This window comes from Oppia nitens, unplaced genomic scaffold, assembly GCF_028296485.1.
Source record: "Oppia nitens isolate AA-2021 unplaced genomic scaffold, nextdenovo-longstitch-racon4-pilon3 scaffold4_pilon_pilon_pilon, whole genome shotgun sequence".
Classification (NCBI taxonomy): Eukaryota; Metazoa; Arthropoda; class Arachnida; order Sarcoptiformes; family Oppiidae; genus Oppia; species Oppia nitens.
Window position 1 is genome coordinate 7,474,965 of NW_026533232.1, and position 24,316 is coordinate 7,499,280.

Below are 24,316 nucleotides of genomic sequence, written 5' to 3' on the forward strand. Positions count from 1 at the left end.
TCTCTCTCTCTCTCTCTCTCTCGAAATCTATTTATTTGACTCTATGTCAACAATAATCTGCACCACATCTATAATCACTAAAACTAGTGATCAACTGAGCCCTAACTTTATAACAAATACAATACCGGAGCCCATAATTCGATTAGCATTTACAGTATACAGTAGTGTATCAGCAACAACATCATCACCACAGTGTATATACAGTACAGTTGTATAAGTAACAGGACTGACACATATGCTCAGTCATAACAGTATGATATGGTATATACTGTATGTTATGATTGCTATCATCGCTTGAGACTGATTTGTAAGTGTTATTAAATAATTCTTTTGAAATATAAAAATACATATTATATTATATATGATATGATATAATAAAAATAAAGACAGAAATATACAATTTATATAACAAAATAAAAGACATTTTTGACAATAAAAAAGAAATTTCAGAACAAATATAAAATAACTTTTGGCAAGACTTTTATTTTTCTAGTGTGTAGTCGTGAAACAAATATCAATATTAGAAATAGCAATATTGTATAAATAAAATACAAAATATATTGAATTTAAACCTAAAGATATATTATATTTATATATATTATTGAATATTGAATATTATAAAGAATTGTCTAAAATTTTGACCAAAATTTGTTTTTTGAACAATTCAGTCTTAAAGATGAAATACAACGGTCGATATAAATATGACAAATAGTGTATTATTATATATCATATATACACACATATATAACAACAATCCATTGATCGGATGCTAATTTGATATACTTGTAAACTGAGAGTAACTCCCGGTTTACTCTCTTCTATGGCTATATTATAGTTTAGTTGAATTGGATGCAGATTTATAAGAGTCATTCTCTTACATACTAAATATACATTATAACAGTGTGTGTAAGTGTTAAGTTGAGGCATCGGTTAGTATGAATGATATGTGTGGTTAACTTTATAACAGTTTATAACAATATATACAGTATGTGGTGTTGGTATGTATGTATGTATTGGTCTCTCATGAGACCAACGAAACGAAACTGAGAGCTAAACGAATCAATGAGAGAGAAAAATCACTACACTTTTACTATCAATGATAGACTTTCTCTATCTGTGTATAAAATTTTTTAGGAATATATTGCCAGAAATTGTGTGATCAAACACTTCATGAATAATAAGTGTTTTGCTCTCACTTCTCTCTCTCTCTCTCTCTCTCTCTCTCTCTCTCTCTCTCTCTCTCTCTCTCTCTCTCTCTCTCTCTCTCTTTCACTCTTTATATATATATACAGTATATATTGTATAATATAGTATATCTCAATTGCAATGTATTGCCATTCAATTAAATGAATACCGATTCCTTCTGGCGACAGACCCGGTGCTCATGTATTCCTATCACTGAAACCAAAATAATCAAATGCAAGGCTTTTTATGCCGCACCAGAGGTTATCATCAACCGAAACATAACCAATCTTTTAGAGTATAGATTTGTTGCTGTTTTGCATATTTTTTTGGGTACGCTATTTGTTGTTATTGTTGTTAGTTATTGCTTTATAAATCAATCACGAAATATTTTTGGTTATAAATCAAATAAAAATACACGAAAAAATTATTACTTATAAATATTTGTTGTTGATTTTATCAATAAACAAATTTTTTTCCCAAAAATTATCTTAAACATAATATAGACAGTAAATTATACACATTGTTATACAGTACTATATATCGTATATAACGACAATTTATTGCTTATGTGTTATCAGTTATGGAAATGACTTAAAAACTTACGATATTATTATAGTTTAAAATGTTTATTATATCTATAATATTCTGAAGACACTTAAAGAGTATAGAAATGCATAAAAAAATCATTTCAATAACTAATAGAGCAGTGATTTGAATATAAAAATGTTTTTAGATTCATAAAATATAGAAATTTGAATATTTTAAATATTTTTCAATATAAATCAACAACAAAAAAGTATTTAAATAATAAGTTATTTAAAATTCTTTCATTTATTCAATGCATTTAAAGATATTAAAGCCTATATAAACTATAATGTGTTCAAAAAATAGCATTTATAAATACTTAGTATAATGTTAATTTTTAAAATTATTTTAAATGATCTAACTTTTGCAACTTAACGTTATTATATCTAATTAAAAAAATTAACAAATGATAAAAAATAAACAATAAGTTTTTATATTTAAATGATATCTTATATATTTTTAAATAAAAGATTTAATACTATAAACAATATAAAATATTAAACTTATGGTATCTTAGTAGACAATAACATTTAATATTAATTTATTTATGTATGTAAATATGATAATATAATATTTATGATAATAATAATTGTCAAATAAACTATATTAATGCATTTACATTACATATTAATTTCTAAATAACAATTCTATAAAAGTTATAATCAAATAATTATATCTAAAATAATTTTAAGAATATCTATAATATTATAACTATAGATATATTGTTTGTATAGTATAATAAATAAAATAATAATTGAAAAAATAATAATGATTAATTACATTAATATTAATATTATATTCTTGATAATTTATATAATTATTAATTTACTAAAAATTATTTTAATTATCAATATCTAAAATACTTATATCTCAATTACAGAATAATACCGTTTTATATCAGTAATACCAATGTATTTATGAAAATATAATATGTAGTGATAGACATCTATTGTCTATAAGTTTAAATAACTTTCCTTTTATAACATTCATCTTAATATTAGATGATTGCATAATAGATGATATAATTTAATACTTTATTAATTTTCAAAAGATATTTTTAAACAATTATTATTTTATATTAATTACTAATAATAAAAAATCTAAGAAATAACATAAGTAATATTTTAAATTCTTTAAATAAATAAAAGTAATTAATATAATAGTTAAAATCTATATGTGAATTGTTATATTTTATTAAATATCTCCAAAAATAAAAATTGAGATACACTTTGCGAGTATTTTATTATTTGAAAAAAATATTATTTATTAATTAATCAACAAGGGCAAGCAATTTTTTAAGTGTATTATCAATAATAAACCAATAAATGGTTTTATTTTTTATTATTATTTCACACATTTAGAAAAATTTAGCAAAATTATAATTTATCTTTTATTAACTTAAGTGAAACATCGTAGCATTAAAAACGTAATTTTATTATTTAATAACATTATATGATTTGTGAGAACTGGTATTTAAGTCCTCAAACAAAAAAAACAAAAAAAAATATTAAATAAATATAAAGTGAGAAAATATTTATTAACTAGTTTTGTATTTGTCTTATTAAAGATGTGATTATATTTATAGTATTGTCATATAATTAAAAGATTTTTATTATTACTAATTTCAATACTTTATAAATTTATGTCTACAATAATATACAGTATTATTTGCTTATAATTGTGGTCATCATTGATATAAATAATTAGACGTTTAAATAACAAACAAATTTATTTATTAATACTCATTGTATTATTTTGTTAGCAAAATGCTTATACGAGATATAAAATTTGTTAAATATGTAAAATTAAATGACTTTTTAAACATACAGTATATATAAATGATTGTTTAATCTAATAAAATAATTTGTATGTCTATTTAAGAAACATTATATAGTATATCATGTTATAATTCATTTAATTATTGAAAAATAAAATAATAATAATAATAATTGTTTATATAGTTAGGCACTCGTAATGTAAACATTGAAAAAATATTTTTAACTAAAACTTTCTCTCTAATAGTATTTTAACGGTAAAACAAAAATAAAAGTTAATAATTTAGTTTTGAATTTGTTATTTACTGGTAATACATAAATACAATTAATGATCATTTAATCAATTATACAAAACAACAATATACAGACATTTGTTACTAACAAATTAAATAGACTATTATTAATTTATTAAAAATAAATCAATAATTAAATAAAACTTATTTAATGTCTAACTTTCAATATATTGTTGAATATAATTTGAGTGCTTTAAAAATAATACAGTATTTGATTTTATATAATAAATAATATTTGTATTTATGACGTTAGGGGTCAACACTTTAGCTTATTTTTAAAACATTAAGTTTATTATTAATTATTAGTTTGTAAATTATAGTCCATTTAAATTAATTATTAATATTTTATTTGTTAATTAAAAAAATAATATATATTAACTTCACTAATTAGTTTAATTTATTTATTTATTTTGAATAAAACAATTATTTCATAATTGTGACTATATTAACAAAAATTATTAGTAATGTTAATAAAAATCTAAGATAATGTATACTCTACTGTATAATAAATATACTATTTAGTAACTAATTAACTGTATTATAGCATTAATTTATAAATAGGATCAATAAATAGATAAAACTTATAATTATTAATGTTTGTAGTCATATATTAATATTATAGATAAATAGATAAAAAATGAAATATAATTAATTTAATTAAACAATAACTCAATTAGCACATTTAAGCATCAAAAAATGTTTAAATGACTAAATTTAACATTATATTGTTAAATAATTTATAATCACTAAAATTGTTAACAATAATAATAATGAATAATTAAAAAACTTATAAATATTTGCAAAAGAATTTCTTTATAAATCACTTGAAAGGATAAACTTATTTGTTATCCAAAGTGATAATTATCAGCAAAATATTGACATAAACTTTAAGCAAAATTCCAAACAATATATAGTAGTATTAAAAAACTATATAATATATTAATATAACTAATATTGTAGTATAAACTCTATAGACTATAAAATAAAGTATTGCTCTTAAAGTGTTCCAAAAACAGGTATTTATTGTTATTTTTATTTATTAATAGATATATTGTTAATAATTATTATTTATTTAATATACTAATAAATATTTATCGAAACATTGTTAATAATAGACTAAATTGTTGTTGATATTTGAGAACAGGTATGTCTAGTTGATTGTGTACTCATAGAGTGTATTCATAGCCTTGTTTATGATTGACAAACAAACAAGAGTTGGATGAGATGTGGATGAAAGCCAACAGATGATGACATAAGAGATAATAGATATGACTCTCACTAAACATATACATCATGTGTGAGGAAAGTCTGATATATTGGGCAACGAATAGCAAATAGAGTATTAAAAGTATACAATAAATAGATACTAGAGTTTAGATAGTTGTGTGAGATATGGGAACAGACACTCTCCTATTGATCTGTTTTACAGAGTAACCAATGATATTCCTGTATTAGCCGTATAGACATCGATGGCTTAGACGGGATTGGCTGCGCATCACTGGTCGATGACTGTGGCTATCGATGTGTTTGTGCCATAAAATACACGTGCAGTCAATGTTATCATTGCATTTGATGAACAATTGACGGCCAAACCTGTATGTTATTAATTAGCACTTATAGCTAACACTATTGAGTGTTTCAATTATATCTAACTGTGCTTTAAGGTCATGAACTTTTCAAGTGTTTCCTCACTACCAAACGATCACTCCATCACTAGTTTGTCCGCCGATTTGTCCGCACGTAATCCCTATTCAACTATTGACTCATCGCCGCCACCGGTCAGTGGACGGTCAACATCATCGCCACAGCCGATAGCCAATGCTTTTCTAATGAGATCAGCGGCAGAAAGATATCAGCGCACACCTAAATGTGCCCGGTGCCGAAATCATGGGGTCGTTTCAGCTTTAAAAGTAAATTATTTCATTTATTATAATAACTTTTATATTTTTATATTTTATTTTATCTATTTTATATAATAATCCCAGTATTGCATTATAAATAAATAACTCAATTTACAGTTCACTTATAGAATAATTTTATCAACATTTTTATTTTATTTTATTTAATAAGAAAATTTATACATGTATAAAAAAATTTTAGATTTAAAATTTATCAGTTTAAATAAAATCATAATTTTTGAATTTGAAATTCAATTGATAGTCTATATAATAAAGGGTTTGCACAAGTAGTACAATTTCGGAGCCCAAGAGTTACAAATGTTTTATATTGTTTTTATAATTTTCATTATTTAATAGATTAATCGTTTATCCAAAAAATAATTATAATATAAATAATACTATAATTAAATAAGCAATTAATATTAAATTTAAAATTAGAATGTTTTTTAAAAATTAAAAAAAAATTTATTTTATACTATTGATGATAATATACTGTATAACCGATTAATAATAGCAATATAAAAGTTATCAAAAGCTTATAAAAATAAATAAAAATATCAATAATAGGGACATAAACGGTATTGTCGTTGGAAAGATTGTTCGTGTGCTAAATGTACATTAATTGCTGAAAGACAAAGAGTTATGGCAGCACAGGTAGCTCTTAGGAGGCAACAGGTATGACAATCCTATAATCTGTTTAATATAATATAATTTTATTACATATATATATATATATATATATATATAATAAATAAATTTAATAATAAATAAAGGCACAGGAAGAAAATGAGGCGCGAGAGCTAAGTGTGTTGTATGGGTGTCACGAGGGACTGTTAGCTATGCACAGGGCTGGATTCACATTTTCAGCTGCTATGTCTCAAATCATTCATGTGAGTAGTAATCACTTTCACTATTTAATAGTCATTTAAACCACTTTTAAATATACGATCTGAACCTCTAATTTTCAGACCAACAACAAACCGGGATTGTCTTCAACCGACACACAGGAAAGGCCCACATCTGAGTGCTCTTCAGCTTCAGGCGAACCAAACGGTAGCTCTAAATATGCTATTAATAATGACAAGTCTTCGCCAGTGGTCATGGATTTAACAGATAATCAGCACTCGACTAAAGATCAAATCAATACATCCGAAACAGGTTTTTATTTATTTATTATTGAATATATTAGGAAATTATTTCCCAAAGATTATCACATGAAATATTTATTTCTAAGTAAAAGTATTATATATTATCTATGTGTATAAGTACTGTAGATTTGATTATTATTTATTATAAATATTTTGTCAAAAATTTAATGCATAAAAATAATTTTTTTTTTGACAATTATGAAAGTCATCGACAGGTTTACAAAATAATAAAGTCTTAAAATAAGATTTCATTTGTTGTATGAAAAGTCTAGTCAATGGTGTGTCTGAATTGACACGTAATGAAAGGCACTGGCATTGAGTCCATTATTCAATAGACCATTCAATTTGTTGGTCGCTTTAAAGTGGATTAATTTGTAACTTTCTAGTTTGACATTCAGTTTCACATTTATATATAAGTTTACCATAAAAAAAGTTAAAGCTTTTTAGTATAAACTCCCAGTGCTATAGGGAATGGGAGATGAAATACACTTCTTGTGTGTGTGTGTGTGTGTGTGTGTGTGTGAGAGAGAGAGAGAGAGAGAGAGAGAGAGAGCTATAGCTATAGCAGCTGCTGTCTCATCCCATATAAAGATTTAGTTGTCAAAAAACTGTCATAATTGGAAAGTACTGTTAAAAAATAATAGTTTTGTATAAGAAGTTTGAGGGCATGTCATCATTTTTGGTGGCATTTGGATAAAATATTTGGCAAAACTTTCAATTTTTACCTTTATATATATATATACAGTATATATAGTCATAGAAATGGTATGTACTGTACTGTATAAGTGTGTTGATGGGTCCGGGAGTTGAATAAATTGAAATATTTGATAGATTATTTGGTGACAACAAAGTGTGTACTAAAAGAGCACTCTCTAAGTGAGGACAAGTAGTTTAATGAAAGCATCTTATAGTAAGTGTATGGCCTCTCACTGTTTGTTAAGAGAGAGAGAGAAAAAAAAGTTGAGTTCATTTTAAAGTTAGTCAAAACTATTTGTGTGTTGTATTGCCAGTACTACAGGACAGGACTACTTACCCTGTCTGACAATACCTCACTCACTCTATGCCTATTGAATATATCAATAGATTAGCCCCTCGTTTATTATATTCAATATTATATACTGTTATTTGAATGTACACATTATATCAGCTGCGACTTTACTGTATTAATATTATTACTACTACTACTAGTTATATACAGTATATATACAGTAGTTTTACACAAAACACAACTACTTATCAAAGTTTATAATTTCAAAAAAACTCTTACCATATTTAAGCACTGGAAGAGAGCACTGGGAGAGGCAGAGAGAGAGAGAGAGAGAGAGAGAGAGAGAGAGAGAGAGACTCCTGTCCTTTCTTTAACATATATAACATATACATTGTTTAAATAGTGAAAAAACTTTTTTATTCAGTCAGTCACTCATTTGAATAGATTTGTTGAAAGCAAAGACAGTTAGAAGTATGCAATTTGATGGCTAGTGTATAGACTGTCCATACAAAACACTATTACAAATCACCATTGATTCACATCACGGTAGGTCTGAGCCACTGTTCACTAGCATATCCCAGAGCCATAAGCTATTGTCTCTTATCTTTGAATTTTGTTATTATATTTTATATACTTTAACTGACAAATAAGATATTACTGTTTATTATTATTATTATTTATAACATGTTTTTGTGGCATTCATTTGACCATAAAAAGAGAATATCGTTATTGAAAAGTTAGTTCAGGAGAGAGAATATTACAGAATTCATAATTCAATAAAATATTGAAATAATAATAATAACAGTAATAATAGTTTACATCAAAATAAGACATCACTTGTTTGGTGATAATGTGTGACATTTAATCTAAATTAAACAAAGCATATAAACTATTTTTGCTTACAAGTAGTTTGGACTTCACTAACAAGTTTCAAATATCTATCAAACTATTCAATTATTATTATTATATTATATAAATATATGTATGCTTTGGGTTTGAGATTCATCTTTGCTTTACAAAAGTATAGCTTTTCTTCAGATGTTATCAATGAATGGCATTTGAGTTGAGGCATAAAAAGGTCAATAACTAACAAATTGAAAAGCAATTGAATACTTTTCTTAATATTATTATTATTATTGTATTAAAAAATTTTATACATTAACTTTACGGTATATAGAAATTAAATAGACAACAAATTTAATAAAAAATTATAACTTTTTCTTTATGATGGGCCATTAAATGTCAACAAAAACAAAATTATTATTAAATTTTTATTAATTGTCAAAATGAAAAGATCAAATTGAATGAATTATATATATTTTTTATACAGTAATGATAATCAATAGAAAAACTATTTTTATGTGAAAATATTTTCTTATATATAATAGTAAATTATATAATAAGCAATCCTTAGATCTAAATATTTGGATCATTTTTATTACATATAACTTCTATATATATTTATAAATATATATAATATTATAGAAATAACTCCTATAACATAACTGCTATAACATTTAGAATAAAAGTTATAGCAGTTATAAAAATTACGATAAAAACCCTATAAAAGATAGAAATAAAGTATATAAGCATTTCATATAATGCAAACAATATTGTAGTCTATTCTCTATTGTTGTCTCTTATATACAATATATTCTCAGTTCAAAACAGTATATGTGTGTTATGTGTGACACACAAAACAAAATATAATTTAATGGTAAATATCATAAATGATAGATAGATAGGAATTTCAATGCTTACTTATTGATAGTCTCTCTCTCTCTCTCTCTCTCTCTCTCTCTCTCTCTCTCTCTCTCTCTCTCTCTCTCTCTCTAACTTTTAAATGATAGACTGACTATAAGTTATAGGAAAAGATTTAGTGAGCCATCGCTTACCGTTTATGAACACATTTTTGGAAAGTTTTTCTTCAAAAGGACACACAAAAGATGTGACTTAATATTATATATCAAATATATATTTATATATAAAAACACTTTATTATATATATATAATTTTCTGACAAATTCTCTCTTTAGTCTCATTCCTCGTAATAATATATTATCTTACAGTAAACAAGTATAAACTGGTATATAATATTTGATAATAATAATAGAGTGTATATAACTTACTGTAAATACAGTGGTTATGGGAGTCAAACAAAATTAACATATATTAATATCAAAGCTGTGATAAATTAAAGCAAAAATTTAATATATTGTCAACAATGATAGCCATACCTCACAACTATCCCTCTTTATTGTAAAGTTGCCATTCAATGTTATAAATATTTTTGTGAATCATTTAATAGTTGGAAAGGAATTCAAATATTGTGAATATCTTTTAAAATGAATAATTTTTACTACTATTTGCATATGAAATGATAATTTATTTTCATTATTAAGTGGACTCACCAAACATACACATCATTAGGAGTATATGAAAAGTTAAGCCACATTTTACTCTCATTCTCCCTGTTTTTCAATATATTGAATATTAAATTTATAATTTGTATTTCAATACATCAATGAATAATAAATTCCTGAAATGATTAAATGAAAAGTCAATTTTTACAAAACTCTCTCTCTCTCTCTCTCTCTCTCTCTCTCTCTCTCTCTCTCTCGACTTGTCTAATGAATCATAACTAAAACTATAAAAAAATTTGCCAAATAATAGATTACTTTTATCAATACTATTACTATTTTCTACTACTTTTCAAAATTAAAATTACTGTTCATTTTTTATTATATGCCAAATAATTTGATGAAATTGGGAATATATTATTTTATACACAATACTTGTCTATCAATATTTGTTTGAATAAAAAATTTATTTGACGTATAAATTATAACAAAAACAAGATATTAAAATGACAGAAACTTAATTATATTATAACAGTATATATATGTATATATATTGAACAATAAGTTATACATATAACTCTATATATTAATAGCATCACCGATAAAGTTTATATAACAAACTTTTATGACAATTATTGCTATCATTACTTTAAGCAGTGGTCAGGAGGAGAGAGAGAGAGAGAGAGAGAGATAGGAGATTATTGATACAGTAGTCGAGCACTAATAAAATATGAGATCACTTAATATACCCGTATTTAATATATTCAGTTACAATAGCATTTGGTTAGACAAACATTCAACTTTTTATTGAAATATATAGTTGAATAGTTATGCGAAAAAGTTATTTATAGGTATATATAGTCTCCATATAAATAGTCTCCAGTTTATTATTGATAGAATAACTGGTATTTAGAAAAATGTTATTATTATGTGATAGTATTGGAAAAGAGAGGACAGTCGTCACTGTTTGTGACATTAATTACAATTGAAATAAGACAGACCTCGAGAGCATATACACTGTAATACATTATACAGTACTTTATATACAAAATTAAACAATGTATTCAATAACTGATTATTAATAACATTGTTTATTGCATATGCAGTTAAAAAAAAGTCTGCTTTTGTCACACAATTGAATGTCTGACTAATATGATTGGCTACTTATCATGAAAATCACAAATTGATATCAAATTAATTCAATTTTTATTTTATATCCGCATATTTCTTGTGACACCAAAAGGCTGGTCCAAAGATAAAAGCGAAACTATTGAGGAAAATATTGCCGTCAATAGCGATGAGTCTAATGATACGGAAGACTCGGATGAGTTTGGAGTAGCCAGTGATGAGACAGACATTACTACACATAACGACAAAGTGGAGACACAATCATCTGATGAAGAGCTCAGTCGCGACACTAACAAACACGTGCAAAGAAGTGGCAAATTAAGAGCTAATAAAACATTGAAAAATCATTCAAAACCACAACCAATTGAAATATTACTAAAAGTCTTTCCACACATCAAGACATCAATTTTGATGAATGCACTCAAAGAAAGCGGAGACGATGTCCTTAAAACTATTGAACAGTTAGTCACCAGTGCAAGGGATGTCCAAACCAATGGTCAACAAAGAAATGCCAGTAAATTATGCAATGATATGATCTCCGATCATAAAGTCAATCATAATGTCGATTCACAACACATTTCTCTGATAAATCATAAGCACAACGAAAGTACGGCAAAAGATTTGTCACCAAAAAGTAAAGTCTCACAAATGACTTCCCAATCGACAAGTGTATCACTGCATCCCTATCAACAACCATTCCTATCGATGCTGACAAATATGTCCAGCAATACGGCTGGTATACCGCCACCACTTGTAAGTTCGTTGGTCACCAGTGCCGGTGCAGTATCTCCGCGAACATCATCGGCCACAGGTCTGGGTGGTCAGTATTCACAGGCGTCGACTACCAATCTGACATCAGCACTGCCTCGAGGCCTGTTTGGTGCGGTTGGCTCTCCTTATGCCAGTCTATTTCCAGTGTTTCCAACGGCATCCACTAATCTTAACTTTAGTTTATTTAGCGGCACAGCGGGCAATACAACACACAATAACTGTTCGCCAACAACAGCTCCCTTTCCATTAGGCAACGATGGTATGCCATTAGATCACTTGATGTCATTAAAGCGCAATTCAAACCAACTTCACAATGAAAGCGATTGGTTTCGTGAAGACACCAAAAGAATTTCTTCTTCAAATGCATTGAATGTTTCAATGGATAAGAAAGCAAAGTCTGATTATATTAACGACTAAAATGGATAAATGTTTTCATGTCTATCAACACAATGTATACATTTTACAGTATTTAACTATATCTTAATGTCAAATACAATAGATTATTGTTACCATTTCTCTTACACTAAAAAATCATATATTTCTATGATTTAAAATTTTAAGCGAATAATAGGAAATTACTAAATGTTAACTAAATATATTTAATGAAAATTATTCATTAATTTTATGAATAAAGCATTAATATATTTAGTGTTTTAAACATTTAGAAAACATATAGAATTTAAAGTAAAACTTTATGTTAAAATCTTCTTATGCTAGTATAGTACCCAAAAATATATATTAAAAATTAGATTATTTTTTCTTTATTATTGGTTTAATTGTATATTTACACAATGATGTGGAGTAAATTTTTATTTTTATTCTTAATTCAAAACAAAACGAAATTTAATTAAATATTTTGAGATAAATTTGAAATAATTTGGGAACTTTATAAATGCAAAATTGTAGATATAAGACATTATTAATCAATTTAATCATTACATGTCTCTAATAATTATCTTTTTGTTGTTGTAATATATTATTATTTTAAATTTTATTAATTTTTGTCATCATTATTTAAATTATTATGTATAAATTATAATCAACCATTATTATTACTGTATTATTATTATAATCAATTATTATTTGTAAAAATATTTGTTGAATTAATAAATAAAATATGATACACATACTTAAAATAATTTTGTGTATATTTTTATTTTAATACTATTTTTTTCTCTCGCACTTTGTGTATATATTTGTGATAACAATAGTTAATCTAATTTATTGATCGAAATGATTATATGAATGATTTTTTTATATAACATTTGAATTGCCATAATTGCATAGAATTATATGTTATAAAAATAACTATTATTTTCATGTTGTTATTATAAATAAAGTTTATTTCAAAATTTAATACAATTTTTTTGTGTTGAATTTTTAAATAAATTCACTGAATCTATTGTCGATTTTTTTTAACAAATCATTTGTCAACTATAATAATAATAGTAAAAATAATAATAATGTTTAGAGTGTTTAAAGCTATAATTTATTTGGTGTTAAGTGTAGATCCCGTCAATACAATAATTTTAGGCCATTTGTGTTAGGAAATAGTGGTAACTCTTTGTATAATATTTTCAATAACTTCCAGTATTTGTACATTGAATTGACTGACAGTTAGCTCATGACTAAGTAATCCTTTTAACAAATAAAAGATGTGTTAAAATGTAATCCAATGCCGTGAAAGTGATACCTCATATATCACACCTGGATATTAAACCACGACTTATTCTAAGCACTATATATTATATATATACTGTATATCAAACCTTACTATCAGTTTCAGACTATTTTAATTTCATGAAAGAGTTGAGTAGAAATTTGTAAGTGAAACGTAAAACTTTGTTAAACATCAAACATTTGTACAATTGATATATTGTTAACTATAGTATAGCTAACATAGATATCACAAACACATTATGTTTAACAATTGATTTGCAAAACGGGTGAACTCTCTCTCTCTCTCTCTCTCTCTCTCTCTCTCTCTCTCTCTCTCTCTCTCTCTCTCTCTCTCTCTCTCTCTCTCTCTCTCTCTCTCTCTCTCTGATCAACAAAAGTAGTTATAAATCTAAAACTTTTATTATTGGTATTTAACTCAATCCAATAGGAATTGTATTTTATATTTACAATCATTGATGTATTTAAGTTTAACCATAGAATAAATTTCTATTTTTGTGTGCTTTTATCAAATTTGTTTTATTTTTTGTGTATTCATACATTTTTACTCTGGTATTCAACTAAATAGCTCTTCATATATATATATATATATATATATATATATATATATATACAATAAGAGATAAAGATATAAAAAATATACTCCTAATTATCGATAAATTTAGACTATTTATTACATGTGAACAGTTTGTTAAATGCCTTTCCTTGAATGCCGACTCTCCGAATCATATGTCGATGATTGTCCTATCAATTGCACCTGAGATTGGGGCTCAATATATCGATTACAATGTGTTCAATGGTACGGCACAACCAGATTAAGGCTAATCTTATTATATATATCTTTTCTACTTTAAAATTAAGGCATACAATGGGATGAACCTATGGATTCAATGAGGGAACAACTATATATGTATGTATTCAATATACTGAAGGGGTGACACCAAACCAATTGTTAAAAGTACTACTTATTTGAATAGATTTTGCAATTTTTTGTTGCTTTTCATTGTATTATCAAAATAGTCGAGATTTACTCGCAAATTGTATTTCAGTTTATGGCACACACTATATACTGTATAGTAAAATATATGTTCAGTCAATTCAATATGTAAAGGAAGGTATCGTCAAAACAGCGTATTTACTGTTTGTACTGAATATGTGTTATTTAAGACATATAGACAGTATGTATAACACTGCATAAGTATTGTATTTTAAAAAGGTATGTCTATTCTTAATATACTTTATAAATAAATTTATAACAATTTCTAACCACTGGTCATTGGTCTTATAAATAAAAATATTTTGACAAACATAATTGTATACCTGTCCACTGGCAATATTAACTATAATTTGACAAATGGGATAAAAATACAACTATATTATAACTTTAAATATAATAAAATTTGGGAACTGTTTAGTAGTATACTATACATACAAATTTTTTAACAATAATAATTCGCATACCCATTATATTATACAATACCCCAATGTATAACTTTATTATTTAAAATAAAAAATAAAGCCTTTAGGGCTTGATTTACAAAATATCTATAGTTTTCAAGTATTTTTCAAACAAATAAAAGGTGTTTGAAATACCTGTTGAGTTGTCAAAACTACAATATATGGACCCAGTATTGCACACATGTACCTCATTGGGCATCACTTATGTAAGCAATCGGATGATTAGCCTAATCCAATGTTGCGTATAAATCTATTTAAAACTAACTCAATAAATATAGTTTTGTACACGTTTTATATCTGAACAAAATTTCTTTAAAAAATCAAATAATATATTTTATTGTATGCATCTATCAATAGTTAATACAATAATATTGTGTATATGTTTTACGGCTCATTCAATCAATGAGAGAGTATTTATATAACTATTTATATATTTAAATAAAAAAAAACTTACTTAAAGGAAGTCTTTTCTCTATATTTATTAGCGACCACTGAGTACGAGCACCGGTCGATCACATCGATGAGTGCTCTCCTTCTTACTCTCTCTCTCTCTCTCTCTCTCTCTCTCTCTCTCTCATTCACTAACTCTCCCTTTACCACAATATTTTAGCAGGGTCATATTTCATAAAATCTACAAAATAACACAGTTGTATGTGTGTGTTGGCTAAGTAGCCCCGTATTAATAGGTGAGAATGTGTGACACAAAAAATGGACTCAAAAGTAATGTTTGTTAAACATTAAACTCAATATACGGTCACAGACTATACATTTGTAATAATAAAAAACACATTCAGTATATAAATATTATGTATATATAAATAGTTTATATATAGAGTAGTTATTCATAAACTTCATTGTATTCACTGTTTCTCATAAATGTAAACCTTCTGAGAGAGTGATTTGATTCCCAGAAAAATATTTATTATTACTATTACTTTAAGCGTATAAATGATTTCATATTTTCTGCTTTGATTCAAAAAAACATTGTGTAAGTAATGTAAATATTTAAACAAATGGTCATAATTTTTTGTGTTAGTTTAACTTAAGTTACATAACGATAGAAACTTTTATAAATAATATTTACATACAAAAATTATACATATAGCTAAAACACATAAATATCTTACTTTTTATAGTTAATATTTTATACTGCTTTAAAATTTATATAAATTATCTATATTTTATATGTCATTATGAATTTTGCAAACATTATTTTGAATTTTAATATATTTAATAAATTTTTATTACTCCAAAAACACATTATTATCATATTCTTTATAAATTATATTTATACTTAAAATTTTAATAAAATATTCAAATTATTTGCATACATAACAATCATTTTCTTAATAAAAATAAATAATATAAAAATTGAAATGATTGACATTAACTACATTATATAGATGTGATATTATAAAATATAAAACGCTTGACATTCAAATTTTATTAGTTTTGGCTCTATTTTAATCATTTTTAAAAAACTTCACTTTGCTATCATTTATAAAATTATTGTCTGCAATATTATAACAGACTAAATGTCTGTAATATTAATATGCTATCACTTATGTAAAGTCATATTTTGTGACTGACTGAGTGAGGAATAATAATAATAATAAAGTATATAACAATTGATGGTTGTTTATTGAAAATAATAATATTTATATTATTATAAATATTAATAATAATAATAATAATAATAATATAAGCGACTGAGTTTTTATATGTAAAAAACAAGTCATCATTCACACACACCAATCATATAAATATACAAACAATATAATAATAATATTAATATTGAATATTTTGTGCTCATATATTTGGTGCACAAAATTGAATGTCTTAAACAATATTATATATTAAGTATTATTGCATATAATATAATATAATAGTTTTTCAGTATAAGAAAAGCTGTATTTACTCTTACTTTACAATATTTTGCATACATATTATCAGTCATTTATCAAACTATAATATATTCCTATTTTTCGGTAATATTTTTATACAATATTTTGTTGAAGCAATCATTTATTATTATAAGTTATATACGATTTAATATGGTTTATATACAGTACAGTTGTTATCACTTTTAGAGTACTGTATACTAATATCAAACGTGTGTGTTTGTGTGTGTGTGTGTGTGTGTGTGTGTGTGTGTGTGTGTGTGTGTGTGTGTGTGTGTGTGTGTGTGTGTGTGTGTGTGTGTGTGTGTGTGTGTGTGTGTGTGTGTGTGGAGTCATAAAAAACTTAGCAAGTAAAATAGTTTAATATAATATTTTTAGTACAATTCTCATATACATTATATATATATATATATTGGTTGGGTGGTCGTGTATTTATGGGTATTATGGATGAGACATACAATTGGATATAACATATATAAAATATATTTATTTGACAATACATGAGAAATAAGTTTCAATAAAATGTAGATCAAAACAGTGTGTTTGTGACACAACAACACTTGAAAATAGGAAAGGAACTGTTAATATATTCGGCACATAAGCACTGGTATCTCATAGCACTGGCATCACATAGCATCGGCATTTGATAACAGTGTGTTTTCTCGATGACACTCAGCCTAGTAATGGAGCATTTATTCAATGACAGTTTAGTCAAACAAACATACAATAAGATACCGGTGCCAAATAATAATAACTATTTATACAGTATATACAATTATACAATAATACTAATAATAATAACATTTAAATTAATTGAAAAGCTATTCAATTGTATAAGGACTCAACACTTTAGAAAATATAACGAAATAAATTATTTGTAATTACTTTTTTATAATTTTAAAAAGCAATACTTCAAACTAATTGCTTAAAATGTGTTTATTTATATTAAATATTGGAAATATATTTTTTTAAAACAAACACTAAATAAATAATAAGAATATTAATATTTATTTAACTTCAATATTAATATACAGTATATGCATATTTTTTGTTAAATTACAATATAATACTAATTATAATATATTTGTATAAATAAATAAATTATAACAATGTAGTACAGTATTAAAAGATAAGTTTTATTAAATTGTTAAACAAAACGTTAATTTATAGAAAGTGATAAAAGTTAAAATATTGTCATTAATTTGATGTCAAAATGAGTTTTAATATCTTTGACTCAACAATAAAGTATTGTATAAAAGAATATAATAATAAAAAATACAATAAGTTTTAAATAGTGTACAAAATATTATGATCGTTGGTGTAGTGTATATAAAAATTTGTTGTATAAATTTTATATATATCTATAAATGTATAGAATTAACGTCAGGTGCAGATCATATCATTGATTAGCACATGAATTAAATGTAATTTTCCGCGACTTTGATTCTCTATCCTTACCAATAATATTAAATATTATATTATAAAAATCATATTTTTGCACATATATTATATATGGTATGCCGTGAATTATATACGGCTGTCACTAACCGGCCACAGACATTCATAAATTGAAAGTGAGACCCAATGTGTGTGTGTGAGAGAGAGAGAGAGAGAGAGAGAGAGAGAGAGAAAGAAAGAAAGAAAGAGAGAGAGAGAATTACATAATGCTTTTGTAGTTTTGATTTTTCAGATTTTGTTAATACAGTTTTGTATTGTATTTAACAGTTAAACACTACAATCAGTCAAATAGAGAATACTTTACTTAACATCCAATAAACACAACATTATAAATGTCTCTACAGTTTAATGCATTCAATTAATGGTCTCTTTATTAATGTCATTACAATGGTATGTATTTATAATATATAAATATATATTTGGAAACCCAATATTTATAATAATATAAATGTGTAAAAAAATAAGTGAATTGCAGTTCAAATCATTTGAGGCAAAGTATATTAAAAGTTTTTGTGTTATTGTCAACAAAAGTGCTTTAATTTTAATAGCAATATGAGAGTAAAATTGTCGACTTTTTTAGTCAATAAATAGTGATTTGAAAATATAAAGTGTTATTTCGTTTTTTGTATATTTAAATATAGTTTTTAACACTTAATTCACTGTCCAAATGGATGGATGAATCAAATACAATGGCAATTCAATACAGTATATCAATACTTGCCATCACATGGATCGCACTGTTTGCTAAAAGTGCCGGAGAAAAGCTCACAAATTTGATATATAGTCTGTACCCATAAATGCGTACAATATGTATATATTTTAAGCAAACCATTAGCATAATGCATAACATGGGACACAGGGAGGCATATGATAGGCACACGCTTTTTATATTACACACACTATTGAGGAGTGAGGGCTTATAATACAAAAACATTTTTTTCTAAAAGCCATTAATGTTTTAAAATATATATATATATATATATATATATAACATATACAAAACTACAAATGATTATGGTACAAATATTATAATATATATATTTACCAATTTTAAGTTAGTGTAATAATAAGTAATTTTTATATATACTGTATATAAAATAACTTAATTTACACTAAAAGCTGAACGTCTAGTCTTGAGTCTAACGTAATTTGAAAAAATTGTAAACAAATATATATATATATTTATCCAATATTTAATTTACAAATATATATATTATATCGTAATATTACTAATATTGAATTTGTCATTAAAAAAAATCCTAATTTCAATTCATCAAAATATTTAAAAAATACCACTTTTACTGTATAATCTAGTTTTTTGGTCGTTTTTTATTATGATTATCACTATACTCTATTTTTTTTATAAAATTATACAATACAATAAAGTGATATAAATATTCATAATCTGTAGAAAAATTTTAAATATTTTTGACATATAATTGATTGATTGTCATCTAAATTTTTATAAAAAAATAAAGTAAAAAATTTTTATACAAAAAGTTATGCAAAAATATATTTTGGTAGAGTATAATACTAAAATATTTATATATAATAGTTTCAAGTAAAACAAGGTTCAAAAGGGATACTCAATTAGGCCCAGCGGGATATACAAAGTGCACAAATATGTATTAGAGAATCAGTTTACATATTTGTCCCCAAAGGCTAACAACAAAAAACACAAACAATTGTCAATCAATTTGCAAATCAAGTGTTGGATAACTATTTTTTGGGTAGAATTATGTAAAATACATCTAAAATCTATACATATTGTGTGATATTATATGATATTTAAACTCCTTCTCCATATGTGTACCTCTTGTCCTAATTTTTTTTCCAATTGTTTGCCCGTTTGGCTCATATTTTGTATATTATGTATTGCATAACAAACATACTTTCCTTTGGGCTATCAGTTCATGTTTTATAAAAATCGAAATTTTTGTTTGAAATTTGATATTAAATTTAAATTCAAAATTTAAATCTTCTGTTACATGAACTGAATCTGTAGTTTATTAATAACAGTTCAATGATTATAAATTGACGACAGTATTGAAGCCCAGCTAATACTCAACTCGACATAACTGTGCTCTCACTTTACTATTGTGTTGTGTCTGTAGATTTTGAAATTTTTTATAAAATATTTTTTTGATAAAATTAACTCTTTTATAATACAAATTATATAAATATGAAAATCTTTTTGACTTATATTATATTATAAATTTATAATTACTTTTAATTATATATAAAATTAATATATTCTAAATATCATAACAATATTAATTAGCCTAATTATAAAGTTAAGTATTAAATTATATTTTTATAATAATTAATTAAATACGTGTGTCTTATTTTTTAAAAGTTATATTTAAAAATCTCTTAAATTGTGTAACATAAATATAATGTGTATAAATATAATATAATAGCAAACTTGTTGAACAGTTAATCTCCTTATGTATCAATAAGTAACTATTGAGACGACTGTTTCCAAAATTAGCCAAAATGTAATAACACTAAATCATTGCATTAGTCCAAACATTATGATACAAATATATAATAATCAATGTGATTAATGTGCTAAAAGTCAATAAATTAATATTATAAACAATAATATTAGCCAAGTAGTAACAAAATTATATTTAATATTTTTAGTTATAAGAGCGCGTACCGGTGCTATACTAAGGGTTGGCAAACTCATCAAAACGGGATAAAGAGTTATTAGGCCTATACTTATGAGGCATATTGTTATTAATGTTTCCGTCAATACTGTATATTCAGTGGTAATCATTTCGATCAATTAAAGTCTGGATTTCATAAAATTGGTTGCAAACAAACCGGTGGCCACAAAGCAAAAGGCAATTAGTGTTGCCCTTCCCAGTGGTAGACCCAACATAACTATAGTACCCCAACTCAGAGATGCTATTGTAAACATTATTATGACCGTAGATAATATAGACAGCAATCGGTGTTGAAGTTAAGCCACGACTACAGCCAAACCAATCATTGGATAGTCATCCCATCACTAGAGTAACTGTTTCTGAATTACCTTTGATGCAAACATTAACTAATTTATATTACTCTCAAAACTATTAAATAAAATATAATTTGTTTTAACAAATAAATGATTTTATCACTATTGTATAAATTGCTATCAATTGACTTGATTTGTATCTAAATTGTAAATAAATTTTAAATCTAAAGATGAAATGTTTTGTACAATAATTACATTTATAAGTAGTTGTGATATAATTGGATCGATTTGTTTGATAACTTTTAATTAAAATATTTTACACTTATTGTTCTTGTAGTCGACAGTGTTGTCATTGATGGCAATGATAATGGTTTGTCTCTCCAACACTTCCTTTTGGACTTCATATAACAAAATTAGTCGATCGTTTATATTAGATTAGGGAGAGATTTCCCCTAATTTTATTTTACTAAAAATTCCTGTTACTTGGGAATACAGAGGAACTTTATTTTCATGTGTTAACCTCTATTGAATCCTTACCCACACATTTCAATAGCGTGTCTTAAAATGCATGTATTTTGTGTTAATTTATATTAATCAATAAATTATTAAATGCCCATTCATTTTGCAATATTTCAATTAAATTTTATTGCTTATTAACTAAATTTTTAACAATTTTATTGGTATATTATTATAAATTATTTTGTATTTATTATCTAGTATATTATCTTTTAACAAAACTAAGAAATAAAGATTAATTTTATTATCAATTGATAAAATTGGATGAATTTTATTTGGAAACTTTCTTCCTTTAGAAAGTTGCCCGAACTCTAGCCTTTAAAAAGACTGCATAAATATATTAAAACATTTTTAGTTTTGAATTCTGTTATTTACTGTCCATACATACCATTACATTATATGACAAATATTTGGCACTTCAAGACTGGACACAATAATAATTTTTGCTTAACTTATATCTACTAATTGTATATAATATTTAAAAATTAATTAATTATTAGAAACATTAAAAATAAATATTATATGCACACAATTACTCTGAATTTTATATTCATATAATAGAATTTCTGTTATAACTAAATTAAAATAATTATAATCAGCAAAAATACAATTATGACAATCAATCGTTGATTTTAATAAACATATTTAATTGTCATTATATTTGATTTAAAATAAATTTGTTAAACATTCAAAAAAATACATAATTTTTTATCAATAAACATTGTCAACCCATATGTTTTGTCAATAAATACTTCATTTACTTATAATAATTAATTTTAAAAGCAGACAAAATTATTACTACAGTATTGTTAAATTGTGAATAAATGTGTTATTTAATATTCGTTAAAAATAAATAAATATATTGTAATGTTTGTAGTTATTTTAGTATCATTTTGGCTAATTTCCAATATCACCACAAATTCATCCATTATTTTTAATCATAACAATATAAATGGTAATTAAATTAATAATGTATTCATTTAATTAACAATTACTAAATCAATAATATTGTGTCATTACCTACAGCACCAAAACTATACCCCAAATCAGTCGGTTCACTGAAGACAATACCAACGATTTATGAATATCTTAACCAATTAACAATTCCTCGTTTGTTTAACTATGATATCTTCAAAAATGTCGATCAAATGGTTAACCACACAGAAGATCTTAAACAATGGTTTTGTACGACACTTAATATACATGATATAAGTGACAATTTATTTTCAGAGTAATTATGATAAAAAAAATTTTTTTTAGTTATATTTGTTATTTAATTTATTTAATGTATTGTATATTAGTTTTTTTAGATACTATTTAGATATCTTAAAGAATGCATTACATTATGTCAAATCAAATTCAATGTGTCTAATAAATTGTTTGGGTTATATGAATTTATTTTCATGTATTACAGCAGTTATGAGATGCACGGGTGGCTTATTTGTAATGTTGAACACATGGATCCCAGATATCGGTGTCTGTTTACCCGTATTGATATGTGCATCTAATTTAGCACAATCTCCTTGTATACAACAATCGGTTTATAATTTTTTAAATTCAATTTCTAATATGAATAACTATACTTTCTAAGTTAAAAATTTATAATTTATAGTTTTTAATTTTTAAAAAAAGTTAAAATGGCTGTTAAGTTACAAATTACATTTAAATATAATTTTTCTATTTTTTATTGACATTAAATATTAATTATTTTTAATATATTTTAATATATTTATTTGTTTATATGTATATTCAATGTAAATATTTTAATAATCAATGATTATCATTGCAAATAAAAGTGTAAAATAAATGGAAATTTTAAATAATTGAAAAATTTATTATTAGAAAAATACAAGGAAAGTCTAACAAAATAAGTAGACAATAATAAATAAAATTATGATTTTATTATTGATTGGTATACAGATGTATAAAAGTTAAATAACTTGTTTTCATTTAAATGTCCTTTAAATAAATATAGTTTAGTTTAAAATTACAATTACCGTAAATATATTAATGAATAATCGCATAATAATTGCGACAAATTATTAATAACTTTAAAAATATATTTATTTATTTTTTATAAAATTAAAAACATGATACATTGTCAATTCATTCTATTAAGTGTTATAATATGATTCTATAATAATTATTATAAATAATAATCTATAAATATGGACACATAATATAAAACTCTTAAAAACCAAAAAAAATTA

The 24,316-nt window shown here is 24.4% G+C and overlaps 2 protein-coding genes across 2 annotated transcripts; both read left to right on the top strand.

Annotated features, from left to right (window-relative positions):
• The first annotated feature begins 5,505 nt into the window (after nt 1-5,505).
• On the top strand, nt 5,506-12,548 carry LOC128960368 (doublesex- and mab-3-related transcription factor A1-like). Its single transcript, XM_054306439.1, has 5 exons — nt 5,506-5,748; nt 6,304-6,411; nt 6,510-6,626; nt 6,705-6,894; nt 11,476-12,548. The coding sequence occupies exons 1-5, from the start codon at nt 5,506-5,508 to the stop codon at nt 12,546-12,548; spliced, it is 1,731 nt and encodes a 576-aa protein (XP_054162414.1).
• A 10,375-nt stretch (nt 12,549-22,923) lies between these two features.
• On the top strand, nt 22,924-23,696 carry LOC128960369 (uncharacterized). Its single transcript, XM_054306440.1, has 3 exons — nt 22,924-23,061; nt 23,133-23,337; nt 23,408-23,696. The coding sequence occupies exons 1-3, from the start codon at nt 22,974-22,976 to the stop codon at nt 23,694-23,696; spliced, it is 582 nt and encodes a 193-aa protein (XP_054162415.1). The 5' UTR covers nt 22,924-22,973.
• Nucleotides 23,697-24,316: the final 620 nt, after the last annotated feature.